At 39.4% G+C, this 17,908-nt stretch overlaps 1 protein-coding gene across 1 annotated transcript; it reads left to right on the top strand.

The window, feature by feature from the left end:
• The first annotated feature begins 2,837 nt into the window (after positions 1 to 2,837).
• Positions 2,838 to 6,278, top strand: LOC137656000 (putative nuclease HARBI1). The gene is made up of 2 exons (XM_068390195.1): positions 2,838 to 3,263; positions 5,369 to 6,278. Exons 1-2 carry the CDS (start codon positions 2,874 to 2,876, stop codon positions 6,206 to 6,208), a joined length of 1,230 nt encoding a protein of 409 aa, XP_068246296.1. The 5' UTR covers positions 2,838 to 2,873; the 3' UTR covers positions 6,209 to 6,278.
• Positions 6,279 to 17,908: the final 11,630 nt, after the last annotated feature.

A 17,908-nucleotide genomic window follows, 5' to 3' on the forward strand; every position in this document is an offset into this window, starting at 1 on the left:
GACTACAGTTCAAATTATGTTTATTTATAAGACTATATATTTATTATTTGTCTTATTTTGTTTTATTTTGTCATAAGCTCCTTCCAGTGTTTTATGACAGGTTTTGAAATTTTTTTCCCTCATGACACCTTGTGTACAGGTATATTGGGGATGTATTGATGGGTACAAAAACATGATCTTTATGCTTATTATATTAATTGTAATTATTCTTTGTTCTAATTTTTGTAAATAAAAGACTTTAAATTTATGCATGCCTTTTATTTTCAGCCCTAATTTCATTTTAGTGGTAATAAAATTAGTGTGCCAATTTAATTTCTATCCTTTCTGAACATGCTAAAATTTTTATCTATGATGAGTTTTTAGTTCCATACCTTTTACTCACTAAGCTTACAACGGTTTTAGGTGTTTGACATCTCACCATTAATATTGGATGTGTTCCCCATGGTGGAAGGTGATGATCTGGACCTGATCTACCTCCTTAACAGGCCATCATACTTTTCAACTACAGCTTTATTATGGTTCAGAAATAAAGGTGGAGATTGATACCTATGCTTTGACGGAGTAATCTGGTTAGCACATTTCAGTATGGGGACCTTTATTCAAGGCCTCCTACCGAGTACAGTCGACCCCCGGGGTACGGCGTCCTTAGCTTACGTTTCTTTCACGTTACGGTGTGGAATACGATGCTTTTTCGTCCCCTTGTTACGGCATTTTCCCCACCTTACGGCACTGAATTCCAAAATTCAAACTTGGCGGTCGGTACGCGTATGACTGTGCGAGTCACTCGCTTCACACGACGCTCATACATCACTGCATACGTCACTAAGAAGCTGGTCTGGTATTGGTCGGCGTCATTAAGATGCCGATATGCTATTGTCCGAAATCCCTCCCACAATGCCTGAGAGAGATGCTGCCTCCCTCTCTCTCTTTGTTAATCACGCGCTCAGTTGAGAATCTTGTGTGTGTTTCGTAAAGACTTGATCTCATGTGAGTGCTTGCAGTGTCGTATTTTTTGTGCATTTTAGTGCTTAATTCCAACTTTAATATGTTAGCCATGGGTCCCAAGATTGCTAGTGATGTTAAAGGGAGAAGTAAGAAGATGATTACTATGGAAACGAAGCTGGAGATAATAAAGAAATACGAAGAAGGCATGCACATTATTACCCTCACTATTACATATGGCTGTAACCAGTCAACGATTGGTACAATTATCAAGAACAAGGAAGCCATTAAAGCAAGTAAGTCTTCTAAAGGCATGACTGTCCTTGCCAGTGGAAGGACCTCAACCAATGACGAGATGGAGAGACTCCTTCTACTATGGATTAAAGAGAAGGAAATCACCGGTGATACACTCATGCAATCGGTAATTTCGCACAAGGCGAGCGCCATCTTAGCCGATCTCGTGGAAGCCCAGAGAGACGGTGGAGACAAAGGAACGTCGCAGCAAGCCCCCCAAGAGTTCAAGGCTTCTCATGAGTGGTTTGATCACTTTAGAAAGAGGACTGGTATTCACTCAGTCGTCAGGCATGGAGAGGCGGCCAGTTGTGACAAGAAAGCAGCAGAAGAATTCCTCAAGAAGTTTGAGAAATTAATTTCCAGAGAAGGCTATATTCCTCAGCAAGTGTTTAACTGTGATGAAACTGGCCTTTCCTAGAAGAAAGTGCCCAGTCGTACATTTATCACAGCAGAAGAAAAGAAACTTCCTGGCCATGAACCGATGAAGGACAGACTTACCCTTGCATTTTGTGCAAATGACAGTGGGGACTTGAAAATTAAGCCCCTACTGGTGTACCACTCAGAGAATCCTCGTGCCATCAAGGCACAAAATATCACGAAGGATAGGCTCTCGGTATTTTGGAGGTCTAATGCCAAGGCCTGGGTCACGAGGACCATATCTATTGAGTGGGTAAACGTCTGCTTTGGTCCTGCTGTCAAGAAATTTTTAAAAGAGAACAATCTTGCTCTAAAATGTCCCCCGGTACTGGACAATGCCCCTGTTCACCCTCCTGGCCTCAAGACCTACATACATCCTTACTTCTCCTCCATCAAGGTTCTCTATCTGCCACCGAACACCACCCCTCTCCTCCAGCCTATGGACCAGCAAGTGATTGCCAACTTCAAGAAGCTTTACACGAAGCATCTGTTCAGAAGATGCTTCAAAGTGACCGAAAGCACTCATCTCACCCTCAGTGAATTTTGGAAGGGGCATTTTGATATCCTTCAATGGCTGAAGATGATCGATAAAGCTTGGAGTGAGATTTCACAGCCCACCTTGAACTCCTCATGGAAGAAACTGTGGCCAGCTGTTGTGGCAGAACGCGACTTCGAAGGTTTCGAACCCTCAACCGAAGACGAGGCCGTTGATGATCCTGCCCCTGAGGGTGATGTTGAGGAAATAATTTCAATCGGGAGGTCCATGGGACTTGTTGTCGATGAGGCTGACGTTGATAACCTTATCGAGGAGCACAGGGAAGAGCTTACGACTGAAGACTTAGGAGTTGGAGGCAATGCAGGTGACCATCATACAAGAAGAGCACCACTCTAGTGGTGGCAAGGACGGAGGCAGGCAGAAGAAACGACATTGGCATAAATAAGGGAAGCTATTGGTTGGTATGAAAACCTTACGAGATTCATTGAAAAAAAAAAAAAAAAAAAAAAAACACCCAGAAAAACTTCACACGAGCGATCTTTGCTCGGTAAACTTTGCCTCTTTGCGAGCTAAGCCTGTCGAACGCATTTAAGCTCTTGTCCAAACGACGGTGGTTGGGTAGTGAAAGACTGGCAGTGAGTGATTGACACAGGATCAAGTTGTGTGGGGCAGCATGGATCGCAGGACATGCAAAAAGAAAATCGCGCTGTCTATTGTTATAGCAATGTGTGCAAAGATAAAAGCAACAAAGCAGAAAAGGATGTGGTGTAAAGAGTGGTTACGAAGAAGAGAAGACATTGGAAGTCACATGACAATATTGCGGGAACTGAAACATGGTCATGAGGCAGATTTCATCAACTATATGAGAATGGACCCTAACACTTTTTATAAAATCTTATCGAAAGTGGAACCATATATAATGAAAGAAGATACCAACATGAGGCAAAGTATTTCAGCTGAAGCTCGACTTCATGCAACATTACTCTTTCTGTCAACAGGATGCAGCTACAGATCACTACAATACAGCACAAGGATTTCCAAGCAGAGTTTGAGTGCAATAATTCCAGAAACCTGCAAACAAATCTATGAAGTCCTGAGGGAAGACTACCTTAAGGTGAGACTTACCCATACGTTAAACATCAAATTCACACCAGTCGTATATCTGATAACAGTGCCGGATCTACAAATCTCTCGTAAAGGTTGAGGTGTACTTATGATTATCATTTATATATGAAACGTGTACACATACAGTACACATATAACAATAATTATAACAATAATTATATGTATGCACACACTCACACATGAGGTACATCATATGCACATATATATCATATGTACTAAGAGAGAGAGAGAGAGAGAGAGAGAGAGAGAGAGAAAGAAAGATGTGAATGAATTATAATTGTTACATTGATTACAACAGATATAGCTTACAAAAAAAATTAACCGGTGAAGTTGCTTTTACAAATGCAAGTACAGTATTAAAAAGCAGCAGTATTAGTAGAAAAAGTGGTAAAACCAGTATGAGTGGTAGTAGTAGTAGTAGTAGTAGTAGTAGTAGTAGTAGTTGAAGAAATCATTAACCAAGGAAATTTTGCTCCTAACTAATGATTTATTGAAACAAAACAATGTTCTAGTATTCATTTCCATGTGGGGGGGGGGGTGCACATTACCAAGTGGCCTCCTTAAATCATTCACTGTCTGATAAGTTATCTTAGCTCAGATCGATGTCATAAAAATCATAGGTAATGGCGCGGAGTGTGTGCGTTTTGCTTATTGCGAAAGGATCAATTTATTTTTGCCATTAACTTGTTACACGATTACGTCATCAGGAGACACTATGTATATAGCCTGCGTAATCAGTATATAGTAATGGTGCATGTATGCATAATGCAGAACTGCATCATTAAATGCATTAAAATACTCCACCTTGATTTATTTATGAACGGATTATGCATATAGTGAAACAAATCGAGTTTAAAAGAAAATAACTTTCACTTAAGGAGTAACTTAATAACTAATCGTAGATGGACCCAGAGAAGGATAATGAACGGGATATCATAATTTTTCAAACAAACTATATTTACGAACGTAACCAATTTTATTGTCTTTATACATGTCAACATGTACAATATGCACAATGCTAAATATGAATAAGTAAATAGTCAAAATAATTCAAACATATTATCTTTAGACATGTTTCGCTCATGTAATTACATTTACCACTTGTGAATTGTGATATGGCCTATCTATGAACACATTTGTATCTAACAACTCACACTACAATCTTAGTTGACGCAGAAATCTTGCCTAATTTACCTAAAAACAGGATGTCATTAATAAGTTTTTGTGCATAAATTCTGTTCTCCCCAGACATTTGTCTGAGGTCATTAGCAATTACAACACCTAAAGCAATACACTCATCATTATTAATCATATCCTCGGATGATGTTAGTGTTTTCAGCTGATGGAGAGCTTCCTGTAATACATCATCAGGGGCACAAGGCGTTTTGGTTGCTCGCTTTCTGATCGTTGAAGAAGGGGCAGTTGCAAGTTTTCCTCTCGTTACCGATATAGGTGTGGCCTTGCGTTCCTGGCTATTCACATTAGCGGATGGAGTTGAGGAAATAGTGTCGGTCATACCAGAGACTGTTGGAATGTCTGATGGCGAAGCAACTGGTGATCTTGGAGTAACAGATGGTTCGTCAATTTCCAACAGAAGTGGATCATTGAATATCTGAAATACACGTGCATTGATTAGTTTTATTTGGTTGAATTTTTCGTGTGTGTGTACATATTCTTAAAAGGCTTGATACTATTGGTAACCAAAAAGTACACTTGACATTGTGTATATATTGGCAACCTCCACATTTAATTGTTCAGTGTGGTTCGGTCTGATAAAGTAACACCAGTTTCCAAAGGGATATAATTTACCAGGCCATTTGAAAATTATATTAGAGTAATAACGAAATGGGTGGTGGGATTCATTACAATTAACCAATATTCAAATACTGAGTTATAGTATTACAAATAAGGAAAGACTTATTGATGATAGTTACAATAACACCCACCACAGTATTTCATGAGGAGAGAGAGAGAGAGAGAGAGAGAGAGAGAGAGAGAGAGAGAGAGAGAGAGAGAGAGAGAATACTTAATGGAGCATCCAAATATAACGTCATATTGCTCAAGTGTATTTATGCGCTCTTTTTGTATTTGCAGACGCCTTCAACACCAGAGGAATGGAAAAATGTGAGCAACGATTTTTGGAGAATGTGGAATTTCCCAAACTGCCTTGGAGCCATTGACGGCAAACATATTGTAATACGGCAGCCGCCTGGTAGTGGGTCCTATTTCTATAACTACAAAGGCACTTACAGTATCATTCTTATGGCTATATGTGATGCTAATTCAAATTTCATCTATGCAGATGTTGGTGTAAATGGACGGGTGTCTGACGGAGGTGTGTGGGCGAACACCAGTATCAGTCAGCGTATTGTCAATCACACTGCCGGAATGCCAGAGGATACCAAGCTACCTGGGAGCGATAAAACCTTGCCATTTGTCTTTTTAGCAGACGATGCTTTTCCTTTGCAACGTCATATAATGAAGCCATATCCATACCAGAAACAAACTACAAGCGAAAGGATATTTTCATATCGACTCTCCAGAGGACGACGTACCGTGGAAAATGGATTTGGAATGCTTGCAAATAGATTCCGAGTGTTCCTTGCACCAATCAATTTACCCCCGGAAAAAGTTGACATAATGGTACTTGCATGTACTGCTCTCCACAACTTTTTACGGAAAGATGAAATAAACCAGTATTCACAGCCCGAGGGGTGCTTGGAAACCGAGTGTCTCTCTGATGGGATCGTTGCACCAGGGGAGTGGCAACAAACGAGTGCAGATTTGTTAGGACTTCAGGTGGTGGGGCGTAATGCCAGCATTGAGGGAAAGGTGGTGCGAGAAAAGTATATGGAGTATTTTCAGGGTGAAGGAGCAGTGTCTTGGCAAAACAAATTTCTTAATGACAGCGGAAATGTTTCTTATAATGTTTGAAATATAAGTGGGGTAGTAAATATATGGGTATTGACTATGCAACAATTCATTGCATAAATGTATAATGGAAATAAACAGGGTTGACAAAAACATTGTTGTTTCTTTAATCAAAAACCATGTATTTGATTTTTCTGGTTTTAAACGGTTTTTATGGGTATTTTTCAACTTTCAATGTTTGTGTTTTCCCAGGAAGCTAGTTTTTTTATTAACTCTTTGTCTTTCCCGGAACCATATTGCTTTGAAAGCATTTGAAGATAAGTATAGTACAGGTTTGGATAGCAGATTAATAAGGTAACATGCTCATGAGCATCTAAATAATGATATGGCAAACTAGCAACTGTTAAAACACTTCCAAGCTCAAGCTACCAGCCTGCCTGGTAACTTGGCATTTAAAAGCAATAACTAAATAAAAAAATAAAAGAGCGAGAAAGAGATACTATACATACCTCATGGTCTGATAATTCCGCAAATGATGTCTCCTTACTACTGTCGAGGTTTGACAGTGATGACCGTACTGTATCACCGGAATTTAAAAATGATAAGGCGTTGAAGCACCATAATTTTGGTGTGTACTGCTCTTCGCTTCCAGCTCCTGATTTTTTGCCCATACTTACTTTCCGCATTTCCTTCCGATGTTGATTTCGAAGCAGAGCTAGTTTACGCTTAACCTCTACTTCATTCATGTTTGCAACATATTGCTTTAGATGTGCAGTGATTTCTTTAATTGCTGCAGTTCGTGCCTCACGGTCTTTGTACACTTCCTTTCGTACATCCCACAGACATGGGTGTTGTCGATACAACTCTATTAGGTTCAGATTAATTGTCGAGACCATTGTTCCTTGGACATGTCTGCTGGTTGAAGGTGGAAGGCGAGAACTGACAGCTCGTGGGCCGTGGCCGTCTAGGGTACTGCAGGTGTGACAGGAGCTCCACTGTCCCGTGACGTAATTTTTCTGCTATTCTATACTGTTTACGTGAAGTGAATATAGTTGTTTGTAAAAGGATAAGGGCAAGGTGTAATTTATATACTTAAATTATATTGAGGCACAGACATATCTGTGTATGAAGACGTTTGAGAAAGTCAACAAGTAGATAAAGCACGTAGCAACAAATAACCCTGAAACATTCATCGTCAACGAAATTATAACAATATCATGAAAAAACGTAAACAAAATAGTAAGCAGCACAGATATTTTAAGGAAATGAGTTCAATAAATAATATAAAACTGAGAAAGATAATTTATTATTAAGATATATGTAATAATACAGTACACTGCATAAGTTGCAATTTAGAGCTTTTATTTAATTTCTTTGTTTATAAGATTTACCTTAATTAGGAGTATTGATAATTTATAAGCAGTGCATATATATATATATATATATATATATATATATATATATATATATATATATATATATATATATATATATATATATATGAGTGAGTGTATGTATGTATGTCTGCATATATATATATATATATATATATATATATATATATATATATATATATATATATATATATGCAAAAGCAGATGTATATATTCGAAAGTGACGGCATGTCATTAGTGTGACAGCTTTATCCCTTTATTGGAAGACAAATTTCCGTCAGGGAAAACCCTTGCCAGGCAAAGCCTTGATACTTCGCTAAACATCAGGGAAGCCCTGTGCGAAGCTTTGCTCGCGGTTTCTCCATTTCTGACGTCACACCGAGCAAAGCTTACCAAGCAGTGCTCGCTCGTGTGGACGGGGCCTTATGGAGAGTGTTAATGACAAGTGTATGAGTCATTTAAGAAATATTTTGAGGAGTCGTAAGACACAGGCTTCGTTGGATAGATATTTCCCCAAAAGAGAAGTGTCAGAAAGCAAAGATGATAAAAGTGAACTCTCGCTACTTCGCGGTTCGACCATCGCGGATTCACCACTTCGCTGATTTTTTCCATAACCCATATATATACAGTAATATATATATATATGTATGCATGTATTTATGTATATATGTAGGTATGTATATGTGTATACATATAAATATATATATATACACACACACACACACACACACACACATATATATATATATATATATATATATATATATATATATATATATATATATATATATATATATATATATATATACAGTATATATATATATATATATATATATATATATATATATATATATATATATATATATATATATATATATATATCTAAAGTAGGAAGATGTGATGTAGTTCTAAGGGAAAAGTATGGGAAATATGTCTGGGTAATAAGCAAACCTCTACCTCCAGTTTGTTTCTACATTATAATCAGAGATAAATGTAAACAAAACATTGGTTGCCATTTTTTATCGTGCTTTTTAGCATGTTTAGGAAATGCATGATATAAAATCACCTTTAATATTTGTGCCTGTTTTAGTTTAGGGTACTGTAGTACATGCATTAAGTGTTCTGTACATTAAAGGGTAGTTTGTTAACAGTACTACGTACAAGGGAAGGTTTTAAAAGTCTGAATATACATGTTGAATAAATAGGTAAATATGGTGTCACTACTTCGCGGATTTTCACCTATCGCGGCCGCGACTGGAACCTATCTACCGCGATAAACGAGGGTTCACTGTAAGTGATTCTAGTAAAAAATCTAAAAAAAGAGTAACGCAAAGATGAAGAAGTGCTACTGTATAAAATTAAGTTCTAGAAAAAAAAATCATAAAAAAATTTCAAAAGACAAAAATAATAAAAAAAAGCATTTTAATTTCAAGTGTTTAATAAAAATAAATTTATTATTAAGTGTAACATAATTGCCATTGATACGTTTTTATATCTACCGTCTCTTCCCCCCCCCCTGCCTCTACCCACTACCAGCTCAAGTCACGTCACTCCAGAGATAAATAAAATTTCATTTTTCCTTTACAGTACTGTATATAATTTTTATTTATAATTTTATTTAATTATATACTGTAAAGTACATGTATATTATATCTAAGTACTGTAGTACAGTACTTAATATACTATTTTGTTACTAATTTTTAATATGTATATGAAATTTTGGTGTTTTTACCTGGGGTTTTGCACGCATTAGCTATTCTATTGCCCGCTATACGACATTTTCACCATACGATACCAACTTCGGTACGGATTAATGTCGTATGGCGGGGGTCTACTTTGATAGGCAATTTTCTGGTACACTTCCATCAGGACGACATGGCTTGAGCCTAAAAAAGGGATTTTGACGTAGGAGAAATCTATTTTTGGGTGAGATAGCCATGTCGTCCTGATTGCCCACCCGTTACTGCGTCCCTCCCCAATTCCTCGTAGGATGCTTCTTTTTCACAGTAGTTCCGCTGCGATGATAGGATATGTAACGGCTCCTCACTTATCCTTTCCATTAGTGGATTAGACTGGGTAAAGTCTATTAGGGGTGCAGATATCTATGGTTATCTTAGGATATGTCCCTGATTATACACGATATCTACGGATAGTCGTTCCCGGGGTTGGAACCTAGTGATACCTGACGGTAATTCTCTTGTAATATCACTCGCAGAAATACTATGCAGTAGGAAACAGTCGAAGGGAACTTCCATCAGGACGACATGGCTATCTCACCCAAAAATAGATTTTTCCTACGTCAAAATCCCTTATAAACCATAATTTAATCTACTCGATTCGTTGCTTTGTTTAAGAAAAATTTCCATCCGAATCTCAATTCAAAATCAGGAATTTATGTCCTTATAAAGGACTTTGGCATTTCAAAACATCCTTTATTATAGCCTGCAATTTTCAACAACGCAGCACAGAATACCAACAATCTCACCCCATTATATTTTTGTTATCTCCTTTGGGGATGGAGGACCTTTAATTATTAAAAGATTATCTTTCTCTAGAGGCCACAGCTGAAATGGTTCCTTGGATTCTTTTTTTCAATGCCATACAAAGAAATGTTAAAAACTTTAATCAAAATTCATTGGTAGATTGGAAAATAATAATAATGATAATGATGATGATGGCTCAACCAACGGATACCTTCTGATGTGATGTAATAGAATTTGATGATTTATATCGCGTTTTTAAAACGCTTTCAAGAAATGATTTAGTGCGTTTTAGAAGCTCATGTAGCGCGTTTTCAAAATCAATCCTGACTCGCTGAGCCAAAGGCCATGAACATACTAAGCAAAGGCGAAGCTTCGTTCTGAACCTGAACCTGAACCTGATATTTGCCCGCACAAGAAGCGCTTAAGGGCCCGGCCAGACCAAGCGCAGCTAACGGCGAGGTTAGCGGCAAGAGGTTCCCGCGGCAAATTGAAACCTTAGGTATCATATGTAGGTGGACAGATAAGAGGCGCGGGAAGCCTCAAGCCGCTGCAGTTGCCGCCAGACTAGGTTTCATGTTTTAAAAAATCGCGGCTGTTCGAGGGTCTTCACCCGAGATTACGCCATTTTTCATCAGTTCTTGAAGGGGTACGAGTTCAGTTGTTCGTTTCCAGCCATAACTAATCAACAATTTATTGAGAGGTGTTTCGGAGAGAAAAATAAATTAAATAAATGGAAGTTATGGTAATCAACTGCAAATGAATGGTAATAAAATAGTGGGTAGGCCTACGCCTTTTTGTGCTTTGTAACCAACTTAATCACCATTTATATATATATATATATATATATATATATATATATATATATATATATATATATATATATATATATATATATATATATATATATATATATATATATATATATATATATATATATATATATATATATATATATATATATATATGGGAAATAATTCTGGGAAAGGCCTCCCCGTTTCTGATATCCAGACCCGAGCCTGAAGGATAGAGCGCCAACACTCTCACACTTGACAAACTAGAGAACCGCAACGAAGACGGTTTGCTTTCCCTACACACGTTTAAGTCTAAAGATTATTCTATGCCGGGACTGTCGGCACCGATATCACCTTGATGTTGAGTCGTTACTCCAGGGCGCAGAATAGTAAATCCCAATCAAGTGTGGTTGGACTGAATCAGTTACGTTAACGACAGTTTCACAAAGAGTTAGGGGGAGCAGTACTGTAAAGTCAAAACGTTCTAAGGACCACCGGGAGGTAATACCGTAGAACAGTACAATAAAGGATTGACACCGATAGCTTAAGATTGACGTAAATATAAACTTACCATTAAATCATATCTCACCTCATGTGATAACTTATTTAGTCATTTCAAAATGTAAAGGTCAAGTTAAAAACAGTTAATAATTTTAACCTAAAAATGGCGTTCATTTCCATAAAGTACAACAGGAATTTTCACCTAACTGACACAGGAAAAAACAGCAAAACTACCTAATTGAAATTTGAATAAAGACCGCATGGCATATGAAAAATGAAAAATGCCAAGAAAATGGTCAAATCAATTAAATCGTAAATCAATAATCAAATGACTAATCAACCAAGTAAAAATGGTGATTGAAATGATACCAAAAGTTCTACTCACAACTTTGAACACATTCCTCTCGGGCAATAAAATTTCAAACTTGATAGAGGGGAACGGGAACACAACTTATAGTAATGGACACACCACGAATGATTAAACCAGACAGTTTGAACATGACTTCCTAGCTAAATGTGCACATCGTCAAATAAAGGCTAGAAAAAAAAGGGGGGACAGGTCCTTGGCCAAGGTTGAGCACCGTTACTTTGTACTCAGGCTCTTGAGGGTTGATTGAAGTGGAAGCATCTTGTAAACTGTTAACAACACGGTGTATCTTCACATCCGCACTGATGTGTTTTGTCTTCTTAGGCCTATCTTTTGAATAATGGAACAAAGTAAGGCATACTGTTGGTTAGTAAATGGTTGACTAACAGGTAGTCGAACCGACGCCTATGTTAACGACGTAAAAGATGAAGAGGCTATATCTACGTCCATCTTCCACGCTTCCTCGTTTTTAAGTGGGCCGCTCACACGCTTCTTCCTCCTGGCGCTGAGCTGGTTCAAACCGGTCGAGTCTTCTTCAAATTTTCATGAGTACGTGGATCGATGAAGGGTGCTTTTTATAAATACAAGGATCATTCTTGAAACTCCAGGGGAAAGTAATTATAAAGAAATCCTACTGTCTGGTTTATAAAAATTAATATACATACAAAAAAATTAAGTGGCGTTTAGTGATGTTCAATAACACAGAAAACAATCCTAGCTAAACAGACTTATAAATAGGTACTGAGATGTAAATAGCAATAAGCTAAGATCAATGAGTTATGTAAATTAAAGAGTTACTTAAATACAAATCAATTGTGGTTAAACATCCAAAGCTTCAAGAGCATTTGGAACAGAACGCAACCAAGTGCTGTTTTCTTAAAAATTGTCGACGGTCGGTTGCATCGTCAAGCAATGTACTGTGAGATCACAAAATGAGAGAAAATCATCTACAAAGGAATGAAGTGATGAAAGGTAAAGCATTACAGGGGAATGATGGACATGTTAGCAGCAATGAATATTTAAGGGTATAATAATGAAGGTTACAAAGGAAACAAAAGAAAAAAAAAGATGCGTAAAACTCAGAAAATAACAAATTTCCACACCCTGCCAAGTAAGAGCGAGAGAGAAGGGGAGTCCACTAACATGAGGTGGAGGGTACGGAAGGAAGGGCGCATTCCCCATCCCTTTCAAATTTACAGCACTTTCTGGAATAAGGCACGGGCTTTATCTGCCGCCGCCCTACGAGGTTGCCCTTGAGAGGACACAGGATCAGGTTTGGGAAGAGGGGCGACATCATCAGAAGAATCGTCATTTAGAGGGTCCTCTGAGGGAGGATCTGGTAACTGGGTTGTCGTGAGCAAATCAGGACTACCTTGCTCCAGTTCAGTGATAAAGGGACCTGCGACATTTATCTCCAATGGGATAAGACGGTTAATGGGACGCACATATATTCCATGAGGGGTGCACACCTTCACAGATCTAATATGACCATCTTGACCGGGGTAGATTTCAAGGATACGGGCCATGGGATAATCTTACCGATTTACTTCATCCAAAATTAACAAACACAAATCTCCAATTTTAGGAGGTACAGGGTGGATACGATTATTTTTTATGTGACGTTCACAAAGGGAATTGACATAATCCTGGGTCCATCGTTTTAAAAACACTTGCAACATGTTCGTGAGTTTCTGATAACTAGCTGGGAGGCTGTTCCCTTCCCTATATGTGGGGTCATCGAGGTCGGTCATAAGGACCTGAGGAGCAAGTGAGAGGGTTCGACTGTAAAGCAGATGACTCGGAGTCAAGGGGGTATCAGTAACGTCGTTGACATCCAAGTAAACTAAAGGTCTATCGTTGATGACGCATTCGGCTTCTTGTACCAAATTGACAAATTCATTATAGGTAGGATACAAGTGATACCTGGCTTTCCTTAAATTAAGTTTGGTGAAGCCTATTAGCCTTTCATAAAAGCCTCCCTGCTAAGGGGCACGGGGAGTGATGAATTTCCAGGTCAGGTTATGGGAAGATTTAAACCCACCAATTACAGGGTGATGCATAAGTTCAGTTAGAAGAGTTTGACCAGCTTGGAAAGTGGAAGCATTATCAGAGACGATACAGTGTGGCATACCAAATCGAGCGGCAAATCTGCGTACTGCTTGCACAAATTCAATGACCGTTAACGAAGTTGTGACTTCTAGAGCTATGGCTCTGGTTGCTGCGCAGGTGAAAAGCAAGATGTAAACAAAATCTACATGTGAATTGTATACCTTAAAAGCTCCAGTGAAATCTAAGCCAGTTACTCGGAAGGGCACTCTTGAAATGAGGTGATTGGGATGATACTGGGCTAATGGAGGCATTGGGTACGGGGCCGCTTGCCCCTTCCGGCAATGGATGCAACGGCGCAAAATTTTCTTGATTTGCTGCCGCATTTGGGGAACCCAAAATTGTTTACGTAATTCAACAAGGAGTGTCGAAGTATTACAGTGCCGCAAATGTTCAAGCCAATGTCTGACGATTAGTGTCCAAAGGGCACAATGATGGTCCAGCAAAATGGGATCTACATAATCTAATTCCACGGGGGCATTACTGAGACGGGAACTAGCTTTCAGAAGACCTTGGTTATCCAGGTAAGGTTTACGTTGGCCGATGAAAGCTCGTTCGTCCGAATTGAGACGAACGTCTTCCCCTTGCACCTGCTTCAGAATGTTAGGATAACTTTGGGCCTGGGAACATTTCAACATGACTGTTAAGGGTGGAAGGTTAAATTTATTGGTTAGATTAGGGTAACGTTGTGACAAGGGTTCTATCTATTGGGGAATTAAACGAAGGAGTGCAGTGAAACACTTGATAGCGTCGTCAAGGGAGCTGTAATCATCAAACAGTCATACTCCCGGGGGATCGAGCCGAATAGGGCATGCACATGTCTCCGGGTTAATAGAGAACCTGCTTTGATCGGGATAATTTGAAGGGTTACTGAGCCAAGGAGGGCCTTGTAGCCAAAATTTATTCTTAAGAATATGCCTGACAGCAACACCACGCGATGCCAGGTCCGCAGGATTGCTATTAGTGGGGACATGATTCAGGTTAAGATTACAAGTTAATTTAATGTTGATTATCTCCTCCACACGGTTAAGGACGTAAGGGGAGTTACTTTTAGAATTATAGACCCAATGGAGGGCAGTTGAAGCGTCGGACCAAACAGTGACCGAAGCGTATATGCCAGGGCGAAGTTCTAACAAGTGTTTGGCTAAACGACACCCCAGTAAGAGCGCAGTTAACTCAAGTTTGGTAATGGTTAAACTTTCATCCATTTCCAACATACGCTTAGGGGTGATCTGGCTTTAGCCGTAAGGAGGCGAGAATTACCTTCCTGGGTGACTATATAAGCAGCTACTCCGAAAGCGAGCTTGGAAGCATCGGCAAAAATGTGCAATGCTGGCTGACTGCCATCATGCGCATTACGAGGGACTTTAATTTGTTCAAGACCTTTGTACCTTTTGATGATATCACTCAGTTCTTGAACTTGCTCAGGGTTAATAGGGGTGTCCCAGCCCTTGTCAGTCATCCACAGTTTTTGAATGAAGAGTTTGCCTATAATTGTAACAGGAGAAATAAGACCAATAGGGTCATGAATGGAAGAGAACAAGGACACGACCTTTCTTTTAGTGTTGATGTGGGAATGACTAATCTCTAATTCAGGTGGTAATTTAACATTCAAGGTATCATTAACAGTATCCCATTCAAGACCAAGGTAATCATGAATGCCTCTTTCTGTGAAACTGCCATTAAGAGGGGTATTAGTCGTCCATTTGGCTAACGGCATGTTAGCCTTTAACATAAGTGCCTCATTGAGGGGCCTCTCACTCAGAATGTCTTTGGGGTCGACATAACAGCGTTGAAAGTTATCAATACAGAAACTGGTTTTGAGTGTCGACGCAAATCTACTGGACTGACTGTCCAAATGATGTTGGATAGTTTGGTTAAGCAAGTTCGAGGTGGCGCCGAACAGAATGACTTTATATCGATATGCGACGATCCTTGTCATTTCTGGATCTTCAAAGAAAAGAAAGCGACAGAAGTCTCTCTGTTCTGGGACAATCTCTATGCGAAGGAATGCCTTGAAAATATCTGCAGTTAAACCAAAGGGCTTCTTGTGGAACATTAAAATCATCGATTGAATCTTCAATGCAAGATTGGGTCCTGTGTACAGAGAATCGTTCAGAAAAAGTGAATTTGGGTTCGACCTGGATGAAGCGTTGAAGACAATACGTATAGGGGTGGTGGGTGAATTCTTAACTACGGGATGATGCGGAAAATAATGTACTTTTCCATCAACAGGGGTGCCTAAGGGGACAGGCTCAATAAAAGTTTCTTCAAGATACTCATCCAGAATTTTACTTTAATCAGTAAACAATTGGAGGTTCTTTGATTTTTTGACTGACATGAGTTGGGCAAAGGCTCTAGCATAATTTGAAGCGGGACTCTTATCACTCTTGAAAGGTAGCTGAACAACATACTTTCCGGTTTTATATTGAGTAGTTCTCTTGAAGAGATCAACTGCTTTCTCTTCAAGATGGCTGAAGGTTTTTTTAGTAATACCAATGGTGTCAAGTTTCCAAAGGTTTTCAAGAGGCGGGTTTATAGTCATAGGCGAGTCAACATCAATTCGGTTAATGGTAATTGTGACTGCGCTGACATCTCTTGGGTCCACGTCAGGACGTGACCAATCAGGCAACTCTCCCCATCACGTAACAGGCGGGAGTGCTAAACAGGTTTACACCCTGGATATTATGGGTACGCTTGAGGAGCCTGGGAAGATAATCGGCACTGAGAATGATCTCAATACCGGCAGCATTATCATTGGAACTTTGATCTGCGAGACGAATTCCATTAGCTTCTAGCGTACGGACAGTACAGGTGTAACCTGGCATATTGATGCCTTTACCTACATTGGCACTAACAATAGCCACAACCTTATGTCTCCGTCTGCCGATTTTCATATTGAATTGTACTAGATCGGAACTCTTAGGGGGTTCGGAACAATTAAATGAGTTAAGCTGGAACACCATCTGTCCAACATGTTTAGGATTTAATGATTCAACAACATTTGGGTGCACAAAAGTACGTTGTGCACCACAATCTAGAAAAACTCTTGTGAAGTGTTTAAATTTACCAGAGACTAATTCAGCAGTGAAAGTCGGTAATGCGACTGGGGCGAGGTCATCAGGCTCAACCCTCGCGGTGTTGTTGCGGATGCAAGCAATGTGATTGAGGTTTACCGCAGGGGTATTGATACTGGGAGGGATAAGGGGTTGCATGTTAGGGGGGTTATTAATGGGAGGTCTAATGGGTTGCATGTTAGGGGGGTTATTAATGGGAGGTCTAATGGTTTGCATGTTAGGGGGGTTATTAATGGGAGGTCTAAGGGGTTGAGAGTTAGGGGTGTTGTTAGCAAACCCACTAATGGGTTGGATGAACTGGTTGGATACGGCAAGGATATTTGGGCATACAGGCAATTTATGAGCCTGCTGACAGTTCAGGCAAGCAATAGTTGCATTGCAATTGCTGGCAAAGTGTTGAGTGGAAGATTTTGTGCAATGATTCATATCTCACAACTTTAATATTCTACTTCTTGAATCGGGGAAATGGGGACATTTGGATTGCACGTGGTCACTATTGCCACAAAAAATACATTTGCCTCTAGCAGTCTCATTACTGGGGCCAGCGATAGGCCATCCATTTGATCGACTAGGAGTCGTTTGTAGATCCACGGACTGGACAGGCCCGTTATTAACTTTAAGTTTAGGTATATGATTGTTCACGTTGGAGGAAGGAGGTCTAGGCTGGTTAAGTGATTTACCAGAAGAGCGCGAGTTTTCGTAACGGTTGGCTCGCGCGGGTTTATCATGGGTATTAGGTTTGGGGCCGTCGTCAGGACTGGTCATGAGCTTAATCATTTCCTTCATGCAACTATGAGCATACAGGACCCTTTTCATTTCGGCCAAGGTTACTTCCTCGCGATTGTAATATCGGTAAACTATACCTAGGTGGAAGGGTCTGAGCTTACTAGTGAAAACATGCTCTAACATTACCTCTGGTAAAGACGACTCAGTTAGTTGTACATATTCAGTTTCCGTGTTGTCCCATTCCATGAGGAAACGATGGAGATCAGTGCTATCATCATTAGGGGAGGATGTTTTATAAAATTTATTTATCACGAGGTC

The sequence above is a fragment of the Palaemon carinicauda genome, chromosome 17 (assembly GCF_036898095.1).
Source record: "Palaemon carinicauda isolate YSFRI2023 chromosome 17, ASM3689809v2, whole genome shotgun sequence".
NCBI classification, from domain to species: Eukaryota; Metazoa; Arthropoda; class Malacostraca; order Decapoda; family Palaemonidae; genus Palaemon; species Palaemon carinicauda.

Bases quoted from the DNA above. Each gene is read 5' to 3' on its own strand.
- LOC137656000 (XM_068390195.1), top strand. From the start codon at position 2,874: ATGTGTGCAAAGATAAAAGCAACAAAGCAGAAAAGGATGTGGTGTAAA. The intron at 3,264-5,368 runs GTGAGACTTACC...TTGTATTTGCAG, and splicing joins TGAGGGAAGACTACCTTAAG to ACGCCTTCAACACCAGAGGA.